Source organism: Peromyscus californicus, unplaced genomic scaffold (genome assembly GCF_007827085.1).
Source record: "Peromyscus californicus insignis strain IS unplaced genomic scaffold, ASM782708v3 Scaffold_14__1_contigs__length_90479793_seg_2, whole genome shotgun sequence".
In the NCBI taxonomy this organism is placed as follows: Eukaryota; Metazoa; Chordata; class Mammalia; order Rodentia; family Cricetidae; genus Peromyscus; species Peromyscus californicus.
Window position 1 is genome coordinate 80062556 of NW_026294436.1, and position 22092 is coordinate 80084647.

The 22092-nt window shown below is 38.0% G+C and overlaps 2 protein-coding genes across 3 annotated transcripts in view; both read right to left on the minus strand.

Moving 5' to 3' along the window:
- The window catches only part of Cd46 (CD46 molecule), a 42362-nt gene extending 20958 nt beyond the window's left edge, over nt 1-21404 (minus strand). Inside the window, exons 1-7 of the mRNA XM_052738105.1 lie at nt 18894-21404; nt 14159-14347; nt 13371-13473; nt 11483-11568; nt 10494-10691; nt 5957-6139; nt 2809-2856 (exon numbers count right to left, since the gene is read on the minus strand). Coding sequence (XP_052594065.1) covers nt 2809-2856; nt 5957-6139; nt 10494-10691; nt 11483-11568; nt 13371-13473; nt 14159-14347; nt 18894-19020 — 934 coding nt within the window. The 5' untranslated portion in view covers nt 19021-21404. The remainder of the gene's footprint in view (nt 1-2808; nt 2857-5956; nt 6140-10493; nt 10692-11482; nt 11569-13370; nt 13474-14158; nt 14348-18893) is intronic.
- The window catches only part of Cr1l (complement C3b/C4b receptor 1 like), a 67439-nt gene continuing 59576 nt past the window's right edge, over nt 14230-22092 (minus strand). For both annotated transcript variants that reach the window (XM_052738104.1, XM_052738101.1), the window contains one exon: nt 14230-14347. In XM_052738104.1, coding sequence (XP_052594064.1) covers nt 14338-14347 — 10 coding nt within the window. In that variant the 3' untranslated portion in view covers nt 14230-14337. The remainder of the gene's footprint in view (nt 14348-22092) is intronic.

Consider the following 22092-nt stretch of genomic DNA (forward strand, 5'->3'; position numbering starts at 1 on the left):
ATAGCAGCACTTTGACATTACATATCTCCCTGAACCCAGAACCATGAGAGTTAAGTTTCTGTCTATTATAAATCAGCTCATCTGTGGTGTTCTGTTATAGCAACACAAAAAAAGACAGATTGCTCTTGTTATAAAAGCAAAACAAAATGAAATGAAGCAAAAGACCAGTACAACGGAGAGTGAAGATATAAGAAAATAGTGTAAAATCATGTAGCTGCTGTGGAAGACTAGGACAACACTTCCTCAAAAAATGAAATTGAATCACCTTATGATCTAGAAGTTCTACTCTTAGATATACATCAGAAGAATTAAAAGTGGAAACTTTGAACAGGTATCTAACTCCATGTTCAAAACAGCACTGTAGAGAATAGCTAGGAGGTATACACAAAGCAACCTTAGTTTACCAAAATAAACAAATAAGCAAAATGTGGCAATAATGGAGTATTATTCAGACATAAAAGAGCCTAGCACAAGATGAAAGTTACATGGATCTTAAAAAGATTTAGTTTGAAAGGATTTAGTTATAAGAAGTAAGCAAGGCTTGTGTCAGGACAAATGCTGTATGACCTAGGTATAGGAAGTACTAAGAACTGACAAAGTTATAAGGGGAAGCAAGGAGAACAGTGTTCAGCAGGTGCTGGGAGAGGGAAGAAAGTGAAGTCATTTAACAGTGAAAGTTTCAGTTAGGGATGATGAAAGGGAATTGGTTGCACAAGAATGTCTGTGTGTGTGTGTAATGCCAAAGAATTGTCTGGTTAAATTGTAAAATTAATGTGAGAGCGGTCTAGAAGTTAAAAAATATGTCAAATGCTAAAAAAATAAGAGTACTGTAGTTTAAAAAAGACAAATCTGGTGCAGGAATGAATAGTGTTCAAAGGAGAGAGAGGGCTGGAATACCCGTGACTTTATGTACAATGAAAAGTTTGGCAAGCTGTCTTCTTCCAAGCTGAAGAAGCTCTGCTTATACTTCCACTTAACTATCAGCCCTTCTTAGCCCCTAAGTGGGGATGAAGGAGGGAGCAACCTGTTACTCCTCCCCACAAATACCATCATGTGTTTCAAGCATACCAACAATTTGATACAAGAACTCAGATATATGAATGAAAATGTAATTCCCACCAGGGGAACACCCAAAGCCTCTTTTTATTTAAAAATTTTATTTTATTTTTTTAATGTGTGTGTGTGTGTGTGTGTGTGTGTGTGTGTGTGTGTGTGTGTGTGTGCGCGCGCGCGCGCGCCCGCGCGCGCCATGTGTATGCAGTACTTGAGGAGGCCAGAAAAGAGTATCAGATCTTCTGAAGTTGGAGTCACAGTTGGTTGTGAGCCACTCCACATGGGTGCTGAGAATCAAGGCGGGGGGACTGAACAAGAACAGGGTTTGCTCTTAGCTACTGAATTATCTTTCCATCCCCATCCTCACCTAAAGCTTTTTATATGACATACAACTCAGAGCTATTGGAGGAATAATTAATATATCTAATCACCCATTTATGTAAAACTTCTGGACACACATGACCACTAGGAGATTAGTAAAGTATGATATATACTATGCAACTACTATGGGAATAAATCTAAATAAATCCCAATCTAAGACATTAAGTGAAAGAACAAATCAATGGGAAATATGTAGTTTGTTATAATTTTTGCTTTAAAGAAAAGGTGGGTGAGGGAGATAGCTCAGAGATTAAGCACTTGCTACATAAGAGTGGTGATCTAAGTTTGGATCCCCAGAAATCTGCATAAATATTGACAGTCTACCTGTATTCCTAGCCTTGGAAAGAGGGGATGGGATTCCCAGAGACCAGAGAGATTAACTGTATCTGTGAGCTCTGGATTGATGGAGACATCCTGCCACAGTGAATAAGGAGGAAGAGGGAGTGAGACTGAGTCCCAACTTTAACCTTAGATTTCCACAAGCACATGCATATATCCTACATGTGTATCCACATACATGCAAAAACACACATGAACACACACACACACATTACACATAAAATTGTAGTGGGTAGTCATTTCAGCTTTGATCTGGAAGTTCCAACCCCCATTGAGACTTCGGCAACTGTCACGCCTACAAGGCGGGGCGAAAGGAGGCGCCTGGGGACCCGAGATCTGGATTGGCGGGCGCTCTCTATGTTGCGGGACCCTGGACTGGAGAGGTGTACCAAGCAGAGCTCCAGAGAACACCGCTGGACTGCGATACACCTTCCCCAGACCCCGCGACCTACCTATCCCTTAATTTGTAAGTTACGCCATTAAATAAATCTCCTTTTAACTACGTGGAGTGGCCTTAATAATTTCACCAATATAAAATAATGAGGAAAAAGGGAAAGGAAAAGTAAGATAATGTTGATGTACAAAAATAAATAAAAACAACCCTAAAATATTAGTATCAATTAACCTTGGCAACATTATATAATTTAAATCTATAAAAATAAATCTATATCCAGCAGTACAGAAAATTTAAAACTTATTAGTGTTAATAAAAATACTAGAAAAACATTCATTTCACATTAAAAGTGTTTTAATTTATAAAGAACAATTAAATTCAAATCAATAAAATTTTTTAAGAAAAAATGGTAAGAGGATATGAATAAATGACCATTGGACTCAGTGGCAAGAATCTAAAGGCAAAGATCACTTGAGATAAGAAAGCCTGAGCATCTTTATCCCCATCTCAAAAGATGCTTTAAAATGTATTTTTAAAAAGTTCAGCCTTATTAAAGAAATGACAATTAAAACAAGACACCATTTTTTATCTATATCTCATGGAATTCTTAATTACATCAGTAGGATAAAGAACTATCAAACCTGGGTAATTGTAAACCGGAGGCTTGGTGGGATGAGTAGGCTTAGGACCTAGAAAAATAAATTGAGTCTGTTAATTCATTAAACTTATTAATATAAAATTATGGATTTAATTCTAATATTGAAATTTTTAAAATATTACCTATCAAAATAAAAATACATATATATTCTGTACTTTATAGTTCTACTGGGGATTTAGTCTATGAATATATTTGATCTGCATATATAATTGCATAGACCTGTGTACAAGACTGTTCATTACAGTTTTATACTTTAAAAATACAAATGCTAGAAGATAAAGATAACTAAAAGTAAATCATAAAGAGAATGTGTTCAAGGTAAACATGTGCACCCTAATAATAATAAAAAGTGACTGACAATTCTACCAAGATTTTTTTTTAACAGAAGAATTCCTCTTAGTTTCACTTCTTTATGAACCTTTTCTCATATACCTTGTCTTCCAAATAGGAAACTAAATTAGTGTTTTATAAATATTTTATCAAGTGCTTACTGTCAATGCTTTCAAAAATTCCTTTCAACAGAGACTCAACTATGATATAGAAGGAAGCTACTGGGAGGTGTCAGGTTGTTGTAGGAATTATCAAAATGTATTCCAGAGTTTGGCCATGGTGGTACATGTCTCTAATCCCAGCACTTTGGAGGCAGAAGATCTCTGTAAGTTCCAGGCCAACCTGATCTACACAGCTTGTTCTAGTACATAGTGAAAATCTTGTCTAAAAAAAAACAATAAAAAAGAAAGAGAAAGAAAGAAAGAAAGAAAGAAAGAAAGAAAGAAAGAAAGAAAGAAAGAAAGAAAGAAAGAAAGAAAGAAAGAAAGAAAGAAAGAAAACGCATTCTAATTACTGGGTAAGCAACTGAGCATGTACAATTCTCTCCATCCTTTATAATGTTAAGGAGATAGGAAATACTTTAAACAAGTTAGAACCAATAATTGAGATTTACTTGAGTTCAATATCCTTATTAAAGCAACAGGAATCCAAAGTTCACAGAAATGAAGTCAGTTTGGTTAGGCAGAGTCAAGCTAGGATCCTGTGGACAGCCAGTCCTGTCTGATGCTCTTCCTACCACCCTGTGTGAGAATGAAGGTTCCTCCCATCATAGCAACTTCTCCATGCTTAACAACAGTTGATTAGGAGTCTCCAAAAAACCTTCTATTTCACTTCAGTAGCAGAGGCTTCCTAGCTCTCAGTTGTTAAGTAATCTGGTTTCTATTGTCAACGCTGCCTGGTAAAAACAAAAATAACAAACAACCAAACAAACAAAAATTTTAAGTAGGTTAGGGGAGTGGGGAGGAAATGCAAAATACCAATCTCATTCTGGAGGCAGCATAAATTTCTATTTACATGCACTACTTAAAAAAAAAAAAACTGAAAAGCTGGGCATAGTGCATGCCTGTAATTCCAGCACTGAAGAGACTGAAGCAGGAGTATTGTGACTTTGAGGCCAACTTGAGTATATACAAGACCCTAAACAAAATGACTAACAAGACTCTCACCCCTAAGCTGACCACAGTTCAGGAAATGAAACATTACCTGAATCTAACATGATAAGGAGCAAAAGTGTAAGCAAATCACTTAGGGGAAAAAAAGAACAAAGTAGCAAAGCTGACCATGGAAAACACATCAACAAACAGAAGCCAAGGATCTTCCTTTTCATTAAGATTGATTCAAGTAGAGAAGACGTAGTTAACTTTAAGAGTATCCTACACACCAGGTATTGTGTTAAGTCCTTTAAGGGCATCCCACTTAAGTATTGAACACTATAAGAACAGTACTAGATCATTTTACACATGGAAATACACATTTAAAATTGACATAACTTTTCTAAGTTCACATTCCTATTTATGTGTGGAGCTTTAGCAAATAAAATAGAGTTACCACAGCTGACAAATGATATGGCTGCAAATATATTCTTTCTTTCTGTATTACTAAATGACTAAAAATGATGAGTAAAGAGACACTGCAGGAATTTTAAAGGGTATCTGAAAAAAATCACCAGGAATTTAGTTTTTTTAAAAAATATAAGCAGGAAATTGTTAAATATGAGAATGAAGATTTTTTTTTTTTTTGGTTTTTCGAGACAGGGTTTCTCTGTGTAGCTTTGCGCCTTTTCCTGGAACTCACTTGGTAGCCCAGGCTGGCCTCGAACTCACAGAGATCCGCCTGGCTCTGCCTCCCGAGTGCTGGGATTAAAGGCGTGCGCCACCACCGCCCGGCTGAGAATGAAGATTTTTGAACTGGGAGTTGAAACTAGAAAACAAAATAACAATGTCAATTTGGTAAAACACAAGAGTTATCCCTGGCCAGGTGGTGGCATATGCCTTTAATCACAGCACTCAAGACAGAGGCAGGCAAAGATCTCTGTGAGTTTGAGGCCAGCCTGGTCTACAGAGTGAGTTCTAGGACAGGCTTCAAAGCTACACAGAGAAACCTTGTCTCAAAAAAAAAAAAAAAGTTATCAGTGGCCCTTCCACTAGAAATTTAAAGATTTTTAGAAAAATGGAAGCGGAATTTTACTAAACACGAGTAACTCAAATGTTGGTTCTATACTCGGGTAGACCACATTGGAAATCAACCTTTCATTATCATGAGCCATGCCTTTCATTCTTGACTTAATTATAGAGCAATAGTCAGGTTTCAATTTACTCTGAAAAAAATGTTGCAATCTACTTCTTAATATTTTTTTTTAAAGATTTATTTATTTATTATGTATACATTGCTCTGCCTGCATGTATGTCTGCACACCAGAAGAGGGCACCAGATCTCATTACAGATGGTTGTGAGCCACCATGTGGTTGCTGGGAATTGAACTCAGGATCTCTGAAAGAGCAGCCAGTGCTCTTAACCTCTGAGTCATCTCTCCAGCCCCTACTTTTTAATATTCTTAAGAGAACTTACATACTGCTATACTCTATCTAACAAACTAAAATTTCCAGAAAAACAACAAAAATCACAACAGCAGAATTTTATGTCATATATATGCACAGGATGATTATAAGCCTGTGCTATATACCAAAATGATTGCTTTCCAGGTATCACAATATTTAACATCAAAGGAATAAATTTCAAAACAAGCAAGTAAACAAAAACTACCTGAAAAACAAAGAATGGACATAAGACATATTTTGTACCTCTAAGGCACCTTGGGATTGGAGGCTCCCAAGTGCTGTTAGCATCGCAGACCACTGTATCACTGCCGTTCATGTAAAAACCCTCCATGCACTCAAACGTCACTGTTTCTCGGTAAGAAAATTTTTTTTCAATTCCTGGTGTCATTCTTCCATTTTGTAGTACTGGAAATGGACATATTACCACTGAAAAGAGGAAAATCACCCAGAATTTAATAAAAATATTGTTTATTTTTCATATATATGTTTTCTGAAACTTTTAAAACTACAACCCAGAGTTAAAGAAGAAATATATTTTGTGTTCCAAATATGAGCACGCAGATCCCTCAAAAGTTTACAATAATACTCAACCTATGCTAGTACACAGGGTATTTTCCGTTCTTCCCTATTCCTTAAGTAAAATGAGTCACAATCTATTATCATAGTCTACTAGGAGAATTGTGGGAGAGGGACAAAATTGCTAGGCTAGGCACTATGGATATGTCAAACTATACTATGAGGTGAAATCTGAGTAGCAGCGGAGACCAGATCACATTCAGCTTGGTAAGCTTAAGTGCTCTTCCTTTTCCTTGTGGACCTGAACTTACGTCTGATACCATTTCCTTTCAGCCTAGAGCTTACAGGCAAGTTATGAACTGCCATGTGGGTGCTGGGAATTGAACCCGGGTCCTTTGAAAGAGTGGCCAGTGCTCTTAATTGCTGAGCCATCATTCTAGCCCCCTTTAGCAATTCTTGTAGGTTGACTAGTAAAGTTCTCAGCTTTTGTGTATATGGCAGTGGTTCACTTATTTTTAAACCTTCTGTCTTGAAGGATTTCTTCTTGATAAAAAAACTATAGGTTAATTATTTCATTTCTCTTTTAGTACCTAATAGATACCATTGTTTACCAGCACCAATTAAGAGAAGCCAACTGTGACCTCTTTTGAATGTTAACTGCTTTTGTGGTTGTTTCTTTGACTACTTTTAATTTTTTCAGTAGGTGTAGCAAACTACTAAAACCTACAAAATTGCTTGCTCTGTGTGTGTGTGTGTGTGTGTTATACATGTTAATTTTCTTATAACTGTAACAAAGTATCTGATAAGAAACAAATTAAGAGAGGAAAGGTATATTTTGGCTCACAGTTTAAGAGGACATAGCCCATCATGGAGGGAAGGGCATAGTTACAAGCATCTCCTTGGTGGCAGGATTGTATAACTAGGATTTCTCGAATCTTAGTGGAACCGGAAGCACAGAACAGACAGGATGTGGGACTGGGTTATAAAACTTCAAAGCCCACTCCCAGGGACCCACTTCCTCCAATAAGTTTCCACATTCTAAATATTCCACAATTTCCCAGCCAGTGTTCAAACACTGAGGCTACCTGGTCCATTGACATTCAAATCACTGCATGTACCACACAACCCAACAACACACATTAAGTGAAAACATGTAAATAAAAACATGTTTAAGGATGTTCTTGCTACCTTATTTACAATCACTCCAAACTAGAAACACATTCACCTTGTGAAATGAGAAACAAATATCTATGGCTAATTGAAGTAATGAATTAATCCTTAACAACAAAAATAGTGAATTCCTGGTTTATGCAAAGCCACAAATGGTTTCCATATGCTATGTACTTAGTGAAATAGCCACTCTGAAAGGTTCAATTCCATGCTCGGAATAGAAAACAGTCTAGTGGTTGGCTGGTTGTGGAACTAGGAGAGGAAGGGTAGATTACAAGCAGACCTGGAGACATTTTAGAGTGCTGGAACTTCTCTGTTTGGACTGTGGTAGTTAAGTGTGCTTCTTAATAAGTTTGTCAGATCTCCATAGTACTTGAAAGGATTACTACATTCAAATTATAGCCAATATCCCTAACTTTAAATAGATACTTCATATAACTAAATATAATAAAAGAAAAGATTAGTTAATCTGAAGACAGGTCAATGGAAATCCAATCTTATTTTAAGAAGAAATTCTTAAAAGAAAATAGGCTTATAAGCTTATGAGGAACATTAACAGTCAAATATAAATGTATATACTAGTGTATATATTTATTTAAGTGTATGTGTATAAGAAATTCCCAAACGTATTCCACAAAATGCTTGCTCTGTTTTGTGTTGTTCTTACCAGCAATTTGTCAGTTCCAACTACTCCACATCCTTGCCAGTACCTGGTACTGCTGTGTGTGTGTGTGTGTGTGTGTGTGTGTGTGTGTGTGTGTGTGTGTGTGTGTGTAGTATCTCAAGTTGTATTCAGAAACAGTTTTACTCTTTGTTTTTCCTTCTCATAGTTTATTGTTCTGGTCAGGAGCTCCAGCACAGCACTGAACAAAGTGATAAGAGTAGATTTTATTTTATCTAGATCCTTAATTAGAAAGAAATGAGTCGCCGGGTGGTGGTGGCGGCGGCGCACGCCTTTAATCCCAGCACTCGGGAGGCAGAGCCAGGCGGATCTCTGTGAGTTCGAGGCCAGCCTGGTCTCCAAAGCGAGTTCCAGGAAAGGCGCAAAGCTACACAGAGAAACCCTGTCTCGAAAAACCAAAAAAAAAAAAAAAGAAAGAAAGAAATGAGTCTTTTACCACAGTGTTGACTATAAAACTTTTGTAGGATATTGTTATCAGGTGAAAGGATAATTATGTTCTCCTAGCTTGCTGAGTCTTATCACAAAAAGATAAGTTCTATCAAATACTCTTAGTTACTTTTTGCAGTTGTTACTTTTTTTTCATCTAATAAGATGACTATATATAGGGTTAGGGTATATATATAATTCTTGATAGTGAATTACATTAATTTTTGCAAAGAAGCAGACTTGTAACCATGAGTTACAAAGGTGAGTCCTGTCGTCATGAAAAAACTTTTCTTTTTAATGTACCACAGGATTTGCTCTCATATTTTGTTGGGCATTTTTATTTTTATATTCTTTAAGGATATTGTTGCTAATTTTATCATTTTATTTATAACTTTTGGTCTCAGGACAATGCTGTTAACTACAAATTATATTTCTCTAAAAGATAAGGACTGTTGAGGTGAAGTCAGTATCTTGTGTCTTTGAGAAATGTTAGTTTCATTTAAGTTGTCAAACTGATGGCCATGAAACTGTGTGTATCCTTTATCATCCTTTAAATGTCTGAAAGATCTTTAGTGATGTCCTCCTTCTCATTCTTTATTTACAGTTTTTTTATTTGTTTTTGTTTTGTTTTATTTTCTAGACATGGTTTCTCTGTGTATCCTTGGCTGTCCTGCAATTCACTCGGTTGACCAGGCTGGCTTTGAACTCACAGATATCTGCCTGCCTCTGCCAGTGCTGGGATGAAAGGTGTGTGCCACCACTGCCTGTTCCTTCTCATTCTTAATGTTGGTTCCTCCCCACCTCCCCCTGCCCCACACATCTGGCTATAGTTTTATCAATTTTATCCATTTTCTCCAAAACACAGCTGTTGGTTTCGATTATTTTTCTCGTTCCCCCCTCTCTTTTCAGTTTCATTGATGTCTGCTGTATTTCATTGATGTCTGCTGTACTTTCTTGCAACTTGTTATTCAGGTTTAATTTGCTCTTTATATTACTACAGTGGAAGGCTAAGGCTAGGTCCCTCAGTCCCTGATTTAAAATTTTTATTTTTCTAAAGCAAACATTATGTGCTAGGAAATAATACTTCAGATGAACCCTGGCAAATCCTGACCTTTTGAGAAGTTGTTTTCATTTTTATGCATTTCACATACTTTCCAATTTTCTTGCTGACTTCTTTACCAATAGATTATTTAGATGTATTTGCATAATTTTCAAATTTTGTGGATTTCTACTTTCTTGAGATTAGGTAATGTACTTTAAAGTACTATTTTTTTTATATTTGTTTAAAAATTGTATTAGTCACCAGTCATGGTGACATACACCTTTAATTCCAGCACTGATGAAGCAGAACCTAGAAGATTTCTATAAGTTCTGGGCTAGCCAGTTTTACATAGTGAGACCTTATGTCAAAATAACAAAAAGCAAAAGACAGCAAAACAAAACAAAAATGTCTGTATTGTTTTCTATCTTGCAGATGTTCCATGTACACTTGGAAAGATAAACATTTGCTATGATTCAGTGGTATTTCTCTTTCAGGAGAAAAACCCTTTCAGTGTCTCCATGTTTTTGGTAACTCTTTAGTGTCTTAAACATTTTAAGTTTAAAAAAAATACAAAAACCAAACATTTTTGCCAGATTTTATTATTCTTTCAATGAGAGGGCTGCTAATCATAATCTATTCTGACATTACCTGTAGCTAGATTGTTCTGTCTTCTTGTAACACAAGATAACACTTCCTTATTTTCCAGCCAGTATATGTTAAGTGTTTTGGTTCTTTCAAACAAAAATATCCTACTTCATAGCTATAGGTAGTAGCTCACACTCTAGAAAATGAGAAGAAAACTCCATAACTAGAATTATTTTTTTTATTTAACTTAACATCTATGAAATTAAATTAGAAAACTGTTTTATAAGAGGATGAAGGACATACACTCACTATGTTTATTTTTAGGTAAAACTATTTACAAATGAAGGAAAGATGATTACCTTTACATTCTGGAGGCTTGCTACTCCAGGTGTTATGACCAGAACAGAAGAGCATACTCATTCCAATAAGGGAAAACTTATCTGGTCCCGGCTTAGGATCACAACTGTAAATTACTGCTTCACGGTATTTGAATACTTCTATATCAGTAAAGGTGTGTGTTCCATTTTTTATTTTTGGAGGTGGTAAACAATAAACTTCTTTATAAAACGGGGAAAAAGGGAAATAAGTTAAAAGCAAGGTAGTGTATCTACTCAAGACAGTGTTAGGAAGCTCTCTAAATCATTGTCAACAAATTCATCAACACAGGATTTCTATAAGTTATTTATGACCCCAATTTTCATCTAGAAAAGGTTTTCTATGAGAAAATTCATCACCTCATATTTAAACCACTAACACAGAAATGACCTTTCAGGATAACACTCATTTTTCTAAGGGAAAGAATGACTGTTTATTCATGAGGTCATGCTAAGTTTTGTCCTAGTCAATAGAAAAGTTGCTGACCATCTGGTGAAAAACTGTTTGTCATGAACAAAATCAAGCTGAATACTGATTGAGAAATGTGCTTTAAGGTACAGGTACATTCATTCAATAGGATGGTGACTTAGACTCATATTAACATGCTGTCATTTATCATTTTCATCCCACAGTACAATGCTTTTGCAGAAGTGACAAATTTTGATAATTGAACAAACTAACACCCAATATCTTCCTCCAAGCCAAATATTAAAGAGATTTGCAAAAACATAAAGCAATGTCCCTATTCTTACTTTCAAAATTTCAATAAAAACATGTGAGATATATTAATATGTATTGAGTTTATTGCCCTTAAAATATCTCCATTATAATTCCAACATGATCAATATCAATAGATATAACTGTAAAGAAAAAATTTGGGGGGGTACTTATTAATCTAAAATCATAATAGGGTCCTGAGGCCAAAATAGTTGAGAACTAATAGTCTAAATTTTGAAAAATAGAATTTACTTACTTTCACAATGTGGGGGAGGACCATTCCAATATGCATCATCACCTTTAAGCACACAGTGTAGAACTGACATGCCAACTACGTAATAACTAAATGAGCAAAGAAAAAGTTACCGTTTTCTTTGTCAGCTTATGGTAAGATATACACAATAACGAAGGATGGTTTCTTAGATAGCTTTTTTCTGTACTATAGTAGTTTGAAGGATAGGTTTCTTAAATAAGTTAAAAAACTGCTAAACAAATCTAACTAAACTTTAGTCAGATGAAGAATTTCTGTCTGTGAACACACACTGTCCAAGAGCTGTGATGTCTAGACACATCTGATGTGACCTGGCATCTTTGCTATCTCCTACAATCATATTACTCCTCTTCTGTGTCTTTAATCATCCATTCTGCTCTGGAAGAAAGGACTGCCTGGGCTCTAGTCCCATTTCCATGACTGACTCAAACTTGGGCAAACCATTTAAAGTTTCTCTTGTTCCTCAATTAAAAACATACAAATAGCCAGGAGTGGAGGCACACATTAATCCCAGAACCCAGGAGGCAGAGGAATGCATATTTCTGTGAGTTAAAGGCAAGTTTGGTCTACACAGCAAGCTCCAGGCCAGCCAGGGTTACATAGTGAGATCCTGTCACAAACAAACAAATCAAATATAAATCAAACATCTCGTAGGATTGTTCAAGAGAATTAGATAAATTTGAGTCTGGAGCACAGCAAGTAGAAATAATATGTTATATTGTACTAATATATCTTGTACTGTCATATTATGATCATAATATCTTTCTAAGAACTTGTCAGAATTAATCCTGTCAAGTCTCCTGATTATTTACATTCATAGATTATTATTCTGGACTCTCATGTGATCACATGATGTATTCTTATCTGGAATTCTTTGTTATTTTGTTCTGATAACTTCTGTATGTACTGGGTTTCTCAACAGACTTAGTCTTTGAAAAAGATTTATGACCTAAACTTTGGTTCCTTCAAAGTATCTAGAAAATTTCCTCCACATAGCTTTACCTGAATGTGCTTTTACTTGACAAAATTAAAAAATTATTGCCAGGCATGGTGGTGCACACCTTTAATCCCAGCAGGCGGATCTCTGTGAGTTTGAGGCCAGCCTCGTCTACAAAGCATGTTCCAGGACAGCCAGGGCTGTTACACAGAGAAATCTTGCCTCAAAATACAAAAACTAAAACAAAAAAATCATCAAACAAACTCTGACGGTAGTTGCATCCAACTTTCCCCAAGAGTCACAGTTACTTCTAAGAGAGCTCTAGAGAATAAAGACTTACTCAGTGGCTAATGCCCCCTTTGGAGACACTTTAGGTTACATAGCAGTCTGAAAAATAAGGTTTTCCAACTGAAATATCCTGTGGTAAAGATGAGTTATATTACATTTTGACTTGTTAACACCTTCCAGAATTCTCCTTTGGTTAGTTGTTCTACCTCGATTTCATGAGAGCACCAATTTAACCTTGAGTTGGCAGTAGGTCCACTTGACTGTCAATGATAAAGTCACCATGACTATCTATCCCTTTTGGATATGTAGCCCAGACTGCCCTCAAACTCATGGAGATCTACCTGCCACATCTTCCTGAGTACTGGAATTACAAGATGAACCACCACCCTTGGCAGATTACTCCATTCTTAATGTTTAATCATAGACATTATAGATACAGCAAGTATGATACAGATTTGTTTTCCTTCCATTTCTTTATTTATTAAGCATCTCTCCTACCTCCATAAAGTACCCAAATGTTGTTTGGCTAGGAGCACACCTTGTCACATAGTGAGCAAAATTAAAGCCAATTTACTTGAATGCTTAAAAAGAGAAGTGGAACAATGGAATCAGGAACATTTACCTTATTTCCCATAAGGAGCAACTTACCCATCCATACATGTAAATTGAGCTCGACCACCCCATGAAATTCTGCCATCTAGGAGGTGTACTTTGCCAAATTCAGGTTCTGCTAATGTAGGACATTCTATTTCTAGAAGAATATAATAACAAAAAATTTAATTCAACTCCAAAGCCAGTTGCACTTGAACTAAAGTAAAAAAAAAAAAAGTCATACTTGGTTCTTTTGAGTTTATGGATTATTTTTCTCTAATAGTTATAGTTAAATAAGTTGTTAAATAGTTAAATAAGATGTCCTCCATAAGGGCATTTGAATAATGGGTCCCCAGTTGATGGTTATTTGAGGAAGATTAGGAAGTATAGCCTTGCTGGAGAAAGGATGTCACTAGGGCATGCTTTGAGGTTTCAAAAGACTTGTGCCATTCCCAGTATACTCTCTGGTCCTACTCGCCATTCTGAGTCATAAGCTCTCAGCTGTTCCTGACACCATGCTTTTGATCCACCATCATGGACTCTGACCCCTGAGACCACAAGCCCAAATGAACCCTTTCTTTTATAAGTTGTCCTGGTCATATGCTTTACCACAACATCAGAAAAGTAACTAAAACAAAAGACAAGCACAGATTAACAATTACAAAATCAACTAAATTTCCAAGAAAAAAAATTCCCCATAAATTTCTCAAAGCCTGAAAAAAAACCCTCACATTTAAATAAAAGCTTTGTTTCACATAGGAAAAGCATCGCTGCAATAAGGGCATATGCACCCCATCCTAAAATATCTGAAAATTAAGCAAAAAAAAAAAATTGAGTTTACTTACTAGCACAACCATGATCTGAAATAGGGAACCATGTATGATTTGGTTCACAGGTAGCAACCATGATGAATGGATACAGAAATATGTATCCTCTTTTACACTTATATTCTATTGTCTCTCCAACCTCATAATATGGTTTAGTTTCTTCCTTGGGTTCCATAGCTTCAAATGGTGGTGGTAGTTCACAGGCATCTAGGGATAAGAGGGCAAGAACATGAAGATGAAGTGTGAATATCACTTTTATCAACTAAGAAATGTTATTTTGTGACAGGAAGTACAGAAAAAAGAAACGTTTTTATCAAGATTCTAAACTATTAGTACATGCCTTTCTTTACTCAAGCAGTGGCAGTAGTGCAATAGTATCCCTAAGGAGTTTAAAATAACATCAGCTTTTGGGTCATTTCAGAATGAACTGAACTTTTATTCAAAAGTAAAACAAGGAGACATGGTTAATGGTTTTGGTTTTTTTACAAAGAAAGATACGAGACCATCCTGTTCTTAAGGACTATGTCTCATTCATTATCACTTCTCTAGTACGCAGTACCAAAGTTGAATGAGTCCTATGATTGATTCTTTACCCTCTTTAAATTCAAATTCAAATTCTTTATTAGAGAATTTGCTTTGATGATATATGAAAATCACGTTTTCTTTGCTGTTTTTCAGCCAATCTTAAAAACATTTTTTTTATTGGTTTAGCTATAAATATTTCCCTGTGTTAGTGTTTCTTTCATGTCAAAATATTTACACTTTACTGGTTTATTATGAACTCATTCTTGCATTACTGCTATAATTAGAAAGTGAATTTCAAATACTGTGGGTTGTATTTTCCTGAAAGTACAGTAATAACAGATATCAGAACCTATAACAATAGTGATGAGGATTTTAAAAAATTAGAAATCGAACACTCAGCACTCTTCATACTCATTATTTAAAAGTTTCTCCCTCTGTAAGATGAGAAAACTGAAGTATCACAAGGTGGAATAACCTGTTCAGGAATGCATTCCAAGTATGTAGCAGACTAGGTGTCCAGTTAGGCAGCCTGTATCTTGGGCACCACTGCCAGTGCTGTGACCCTTGTCCTCATCTGGAACTCCCCAAAGCAGATTCCATCCTATCCTGTGTTTAGTCCTCAAAAAATTGCCTTTTATGGTGCTTGGAGGCATTACAGCAGCTCTAGTTTAGACTCAAGTTGTACTAAGTACATCAGGTAAAAACATCACAGTCTGAACTGTTCCAAACTAGGCCCTCACTTCTCATGATTCTTTCGCACTCTATTTTTCTCTTGTCGTTTTTGTGTCAAACTAAGTAGTTGCTGGTCAGCTGTGTCCTACTTGGGCTGTCTTTGCTTACATTGCTCCACAGCCCAGTTCCTAGCTATGCACACGGAGCAACTCTCTCCTCTTTCTAGACACCTGGAGGGAACATCTTGTGTCTCAACTATGGAAGCAGCACTCGTTCTCTTCCTTTGGGCTGTCCCCTACCAGGATATCTCAGATAGGTCACATGTTGGCTGTGTTCAATAGTTAAGATGAAATCTGCTCATCAATGTGGCCGCAATATCCAGCACCAGCTCCTCACAGTAGCATAACAGTACAACAAAACACTTTCAAGGATTATATTGTCATTTTTTTTATAGTGAAAATAGTCATTTTAAAGATTTATTCATTGGAGAAAGGAGAGCCACTTTTTTGGGGGGGTCTGTCTGCTAGTATTTTATAACAGCAGCTGATCACATAAAGACTATTCCCCTACACTGTAGCATACAGAGTAAGGACTGACATACTAGAGTGTAAGCATTTACTGATCTTAGAAAGACCTAAAACAGGTATATAAGAGCAGACACAACAGGAAGCAGCAGCCTTGTTCAAAGAAGCAGCCGCTCTTCTGAAGGAAGGAGACCAACCTAAAAATCTGACAGATTCTCTTCTGCAGTCCTGATGACAGGCTTTCTATGCTGGACACTGTCCACTCATAAACCCCTTTCCTCACAAGTTGAGTTGTTCCAAAAATGAGACCCTATTCTATCCTTCAATTCTCCCTGCCTACCACAATGAGTTTTCCTTTTATGTTGTCCAGGTCTCATATCTATCTTTAGTTTTCAGATTTTATATTGTTTTACCTCCTCTTCATTTCCACCTCCATTTATGTTATATCCTATTTATTTATCTGTTTTTGTCTATTTCAAATAGCTTCAGAGTCTTCTTAAACATTTGGCTTGAAGTCTGTTCCAAACATTATTCTTCTAAAAAACCATTGGCTTCTTATTATTGCTAGTACCTGCCCCTTCTCTTCCTTGTGAAGTGAATTTTTATAGAGATCAGTGAAAAGTAAAGCTCTTTAAACAACTTTCCTCCTGCAGGAAGGAAGAAACTTCTCTGTGCTCTGTGCCTTGGCCAAATATGATATTTAACATTCTGGTACTTGAGTTATGTAAGAGTGCCAACACTAAGGCAAAAAAAAAAAAAAAAAAAAAAAAAAAAGAGCAGCCATTTGAAGTATTAAGTGTGAAAAAAAAATAAGATCTATGCTTTCCAATGGGGAGTGGTAGAGAATAGAAAAGACAGTTTTAAAAGTGTAATTGCAAGTTGAGAGGAGGGTAAGCTGGGCTGTGTCTACCAAGGGTAGTCAGAGGAGGTCTCCCTAAGAGGTAACACTCCAATGAAGTTTGAAGAGAAGACAGTCAAATATGTAATGTCAGGGGATGGTTCCATATACGGGAAAAACAGTAACAAGTCAGTGGTTTAAAGTGGCAAAGTTTGGATTGTTGTTTGTCCTTCCCCCAGTGATTTTTTTTTAAATCTAGTCAGAGAACCATGCTCCTTTACTCCAGAGCTTGGTTCTATTTTTTTTTTTTTTCGGTTTTTTCGAGACAGGGTTTCTCTGCGTAGCTTTGCGCCTTTCCTGGATCTCACTCTGTAGACCAGGCTGGCCTTGAACTCACAAAGATCTGCCTCCTGAGTGCTGGGGTTAAAGGCATGCGCCACCACCACCTGGCAGTTCTATTCTTTAGTGTTACGCTTTGGTTAATATTTGCCACTCCTAATAAATATAAGCAAATATTTATAGATCATCTACTATGTATTTGTCACTGGGGATCTATCAGCATAATGAAGTGCCTGCTTATATTCATACACATATATGTGTATGAACAACCAGTGGAAGAGGATCACAAAAACAACACTGGTTCATGACTGCCTCCCAGAATATCCATCCTTAGACCAGCACAGAGTCTGGAACATTGAAGGCAAATGTTGCTGAATGGATGCTACTAATGAGAGATACAGAAATACATACAGACTATATGTAAAGGATTGTGTGTGTGTACCAGGATTTTTCTTTTGGGCCACTAACTAGCTCTCAAATCATGACATGGAAACTTATTTAATGTTTTGAATTCTCATCCTAGCTTAGGCTCCTTTCTGGCTAGCTCTTTTAACTTAAATTAACCTGTTTCTCTTCATCTACCTTTTTCCTTGGGGCTTTTTCCTTTTTTTTTTCCTTCTTTCTGTATCTCCTACTTTCACTGCCTGTGTCTGCTGGCTAGCAGCTGCCTGGCCTCTTGCTCTAGGCATGTCTCTCGTTGACTCCTCTCCTCTTCTCCTCCTCATTCTCTTATTTATTCTCTTTCCTTGCCAGTCCTGCCTATCCCTTCCCTGCCTAGCTATTGACCATTCAGCTCTTTAGTAGACTAATCAGGTGCCTTAGGCAGGCAAAGTGAAACAAATGCAACATATCTTTGCATTATTAAACACACATTCTTACATTGTTAAACAAATGCAGCATAAACAAATGTAATAATACACCTTTACACAGTTAAAGTAATATTCCACAACATAAACAAATGCAACATGTCTTTACATAGTTAAAATAATATTCCACAACAGTATGTATCAGGGACAGACACAAAGGATTGAAAAACAGGACACAGAAATATTGTTCTTTGTGTAAATTTTATACAGTAAGCAAGTATAGTATTTATTCCATGTAATGAAACACCACCAAAATGTCATGGGAGAAACCTTGAGTTTTTGTTCATGAGTTGAGGTGAAAACCAGAGTGTTACTTATACTTATCTTAGGAGTGATGTTTAGATTTTTTTCTACTATGACTTTGTCTTTAAAGGACGCTAAGCAAGGTCTCAAAGCCATTTGGTAATACCACCAGTCACTGTCTATATTGGCTATGATAACTCCAAGTCAGGAGGAGGGGTGTGAGGAATATGATCAAATATGTTTTATGTGAAAAAAATCTAATAAAAAATGTAAAGCCAAACAAAACAGCCACTTGTAAACCAAGCCCATTCTGCCTCAGGCAACAAGGAAACTTGACTCAAGATAAAACAAGCCAGGTGTGACTTTCCCTCCCCTCTAAACCTAGAGGGTTGCTCACCCACAGCACAAGCAGTGCACTCTGCCTTCCCCAGAGTTAAACACCAGGGCTACCCTAATTCCTGAAAACAATGCAAACTGCTACTGACACAGCCAGGCTCTGGATGAACATCTACTCCTCTCTCCACTCAGGCAGCTTACCCCTTAAGTGCTGCCCACTAAGAAAGTCTGCACTTTGGGAATGGAGACTGCATGGTCTCCACATTACACATTTGCACAACTCTAGAACTCTACCAGGTCCTCCATCCCAGCCTTGCCCATCGCAACCTCAGATGAGCCCCTCGCTATCCACCTGACCTACAGGCTAGGTACCAGCATCCCCGAGACACAGACTCTCTCCTGGATCCTACCAGATAAAGTAGACAGCAGGAACAGAAGGGCCTCTGCGCAAATGCCCAGGAAGCACCACCAGAAAGTGTAGGTCTTCCTCCTGCGGCGGGGAGGCTTTGCGTCCGGCGCGAAAGGCGGCGCCGTCATGTTACAAGAATGAAGGGAAAACTGAGCGCCAGGTAGTCAGAGAGCAGCTTTTGAGCTAAGTGAACAGACGCAACAATCCTGACACTAAAGTGTGCTGGGCGACACAACAGGTGGGCGTGGCCAGGCCGCTCCAGGGAGGTTAGTGACTCAAGGTGGTGCTGGCTAGGCCAATCGGCCGGCAGTAAGGCGGGGCCTCAGTTCAAGGGGCTGTAACAATGGGGTTGAGCTCCTGCCTAGGAATATCTGGCTTGTCAACTGTGTTGTGCTGCTTCTGTAAAACATTTAACTCCTCCCTTATGTAGCTGCACTCCTCCCAAGTCCTCTAGGGCTTTGCTGCACCCCTCAGCATGGGTGGCAGTCTTCCACAGTCAGGGTTGTGCTCCTCTATGGGCTGTCTCCTAACTGACATTGCTGTGTTCCTCTCGCAGCTGCTCTACAGCGGCTCTAGGGTGTGCTTACCAGCTGGAGCTGACCCTGGCTCACATAAAAGAGACCACTCAGCTCAGGAAGGGTGAAAGACCAGTTGGCCCTGTGATCGTTGCTCGAAACTTGAGCTTGAAGAATAAAAGAACGGGGACCTAAAAACGGAGGCCTGGGAGCACAGCTGTGGGTCATGGCACAGCCAGCATCCCTGGTTCTCATTTTATCCATGCTGCTTCATACTTGCCTTTCTGTTCGTTATTGTATTTGGCATTACTCATATCGCATTAGGGAAAGTACCTATATTTTCGTCGTTTGGATTATCTGTGGTCTCATCTCACAATCAGATCTCAAAGGTTTGCCCACTGGGTTCCCAGCCTCTAAAGTCATTTTCCCCCCGACCCACAGTTGCTGTAAATTATTGTACAGAACACTTCCCTGGGGCAGCGAGCATTGCAAGCCCACTCTTGAAGTGGAGCTACCCTCTGCCTCAGCCCTGATTTGGAATGCTTTCAGTGACTGTCTTGACAGTGAACCGCCAGGGATCCTGACAGTGCCTGAAGTCTAGAGTCAAACCTTTGGATGAAGGAGGTTTCAAAACAGAAGTGGTTTCTCCAATTCATGGGAAATATTTGGCTTAACTGTCAAAGAGAAGCAAACAGGGAGGAACACGAGGCATGTGCACCAGAATAGGACTCAACTTCTTGTAAGCTTTTTGATGTGTGGCAGGACAGTGGAGTGGAGGGGTATTTATTAAGTGGTGGAGAAATCAGCTGTTAGGTGCTTTTTATGTATGTGCCTCAGGAATGATCATGCTTACATTATGTTTTTCAGAGAGTGGGGTAATACCTACAGGCCAGCTGACCTTTCTGCACAGTGGAGCAGGATCTAATTTACTCTCTGAAACTTCAGAAAAAACCAAGTAGAGAAACAAGGACTGTTCTTAGAAGGACACTTATTTTGTCCATTTTTGGCTTTGCATCTGTTTCTGTGCCTCTGTGTGTGGTGTGTTGTGTATGTACTTGTTAGTATGAGTGCACCTGTGCATATGTGTATGTGTATGTGCATGAGTGTGCATGTGGTTGTGGGAGGCCAGGGATCAACATCTGGTGTCTTCCTCAGTCACTCTCTGTCTTAGCTAGGGTATCATTGCTAAGAGACACCATGACCACGGTAACTCTTATAAAGGAAAACATTTAATTGGGGCTGGCTTACAGTTCAGAGGTTCAGTTTATTATTGTCATGGTACAACATGGTGGCACATAGGTGCTAGAGAAGGAGCTGAGAGTTCTATATCTGGATCCACAGGCAGCAGGAAGAGACTGTGAGCCAGTAGGCCTGGCTTGAGCTTCTGAGACCTCAAAGTCTAATGACTCACTTCCTCCAACAAAGCCATTCCTCCTAATAGTGCCACTCCCTATTGATCTGTGGGGGCCATTTTTATTCAAAACACCACATTCCCCATCTTATTTTGCGAGGCAGAGTCACTGAATCTAAAGCTCATGGAGCCAGCAAGCCCTAGGAATCTTCCTGTCTCTGTCTCTCCAGCTCTTGGCCTTACAGCACTCTGGGGTGTAGCAGGAATCTTAGAAGGTCTTATTAATAAAATCAAACCTGGAGGCCAGTTATTGGGGTGAACACTGGAAGGTCAGAGAGACAGAACAAGCCACAGCTAACCTCACCTGGCCAACTTCTCAGCTGATCTTGTTTCCTCAGACTGGAAGCCTCTGTGTCCTCATATCCGAATGGCTCTCAGCTGAACTGTGCTGCTCAAAACCTAAAAGCTTAACCAGCCAAATGCTTCTAGTTTCTGGTCCTCACGCCTTATATACCTTTCTGCTTTCTATCATCACTCCCTGGGATTAAAGGCTCGCTTTCTGGGATTAAAGGCATGAGTCACCATGCTTGGCTGTATCCTTGAACAGATGGATTTCTGCCTCTGGAATGCTAGGATTAAAGGCGTGTGCTACCACTGCCTAACTTCTATGTTTAATATTGTGGCTGTTATATTCTCTGACCCCAGATAAGTTTATTAGGGTGCACAATATTTCAGGGAATACAATACCACCACATTTCCCCTTTTTTGTCTAAAATTTAAAAAAGCTTATAAATACAAGAAAAATTATCCAATAAATATATACAATATATACAGTCAAAAATTACATTAACAATGTCTAGTCCACTAACATTTGACAGATTTAGAGAAAATAATTCCATTATCTATCCTATTTTGGTAAGTCAAAAATGTAACCAATTCACTTTATATCCTAACTAACCTTCAACTCTAACTAACTAATCTTCAACTCTAACTAACTTACCTTCAACTATAACTAACTAATCTTCAACTCAACTAACTAATCTTCAACTCCCTCAGAGACCCAAGAAGGAAATAGTATTACCTAATAAATGTAGCTGGAGAGTTTTTCTCGCCAAGCCCCAGGAGTCCGACAGCCCACTTATATAATAAACATACAGACACTTACATTATTTAAACTGTTTGGCCTAATGGCTCAGGCTTCTAGCTATTTAGTTCTTACATCTTAAATTAATCCATTTCTATAAATCTATACCTTGCCACATGGCTCGTGGCTTACCGGCATCTTCACATGCTGCTTGTCATGGTGGCGGCTAGCAGTGTCTCCCTCCGCCTTC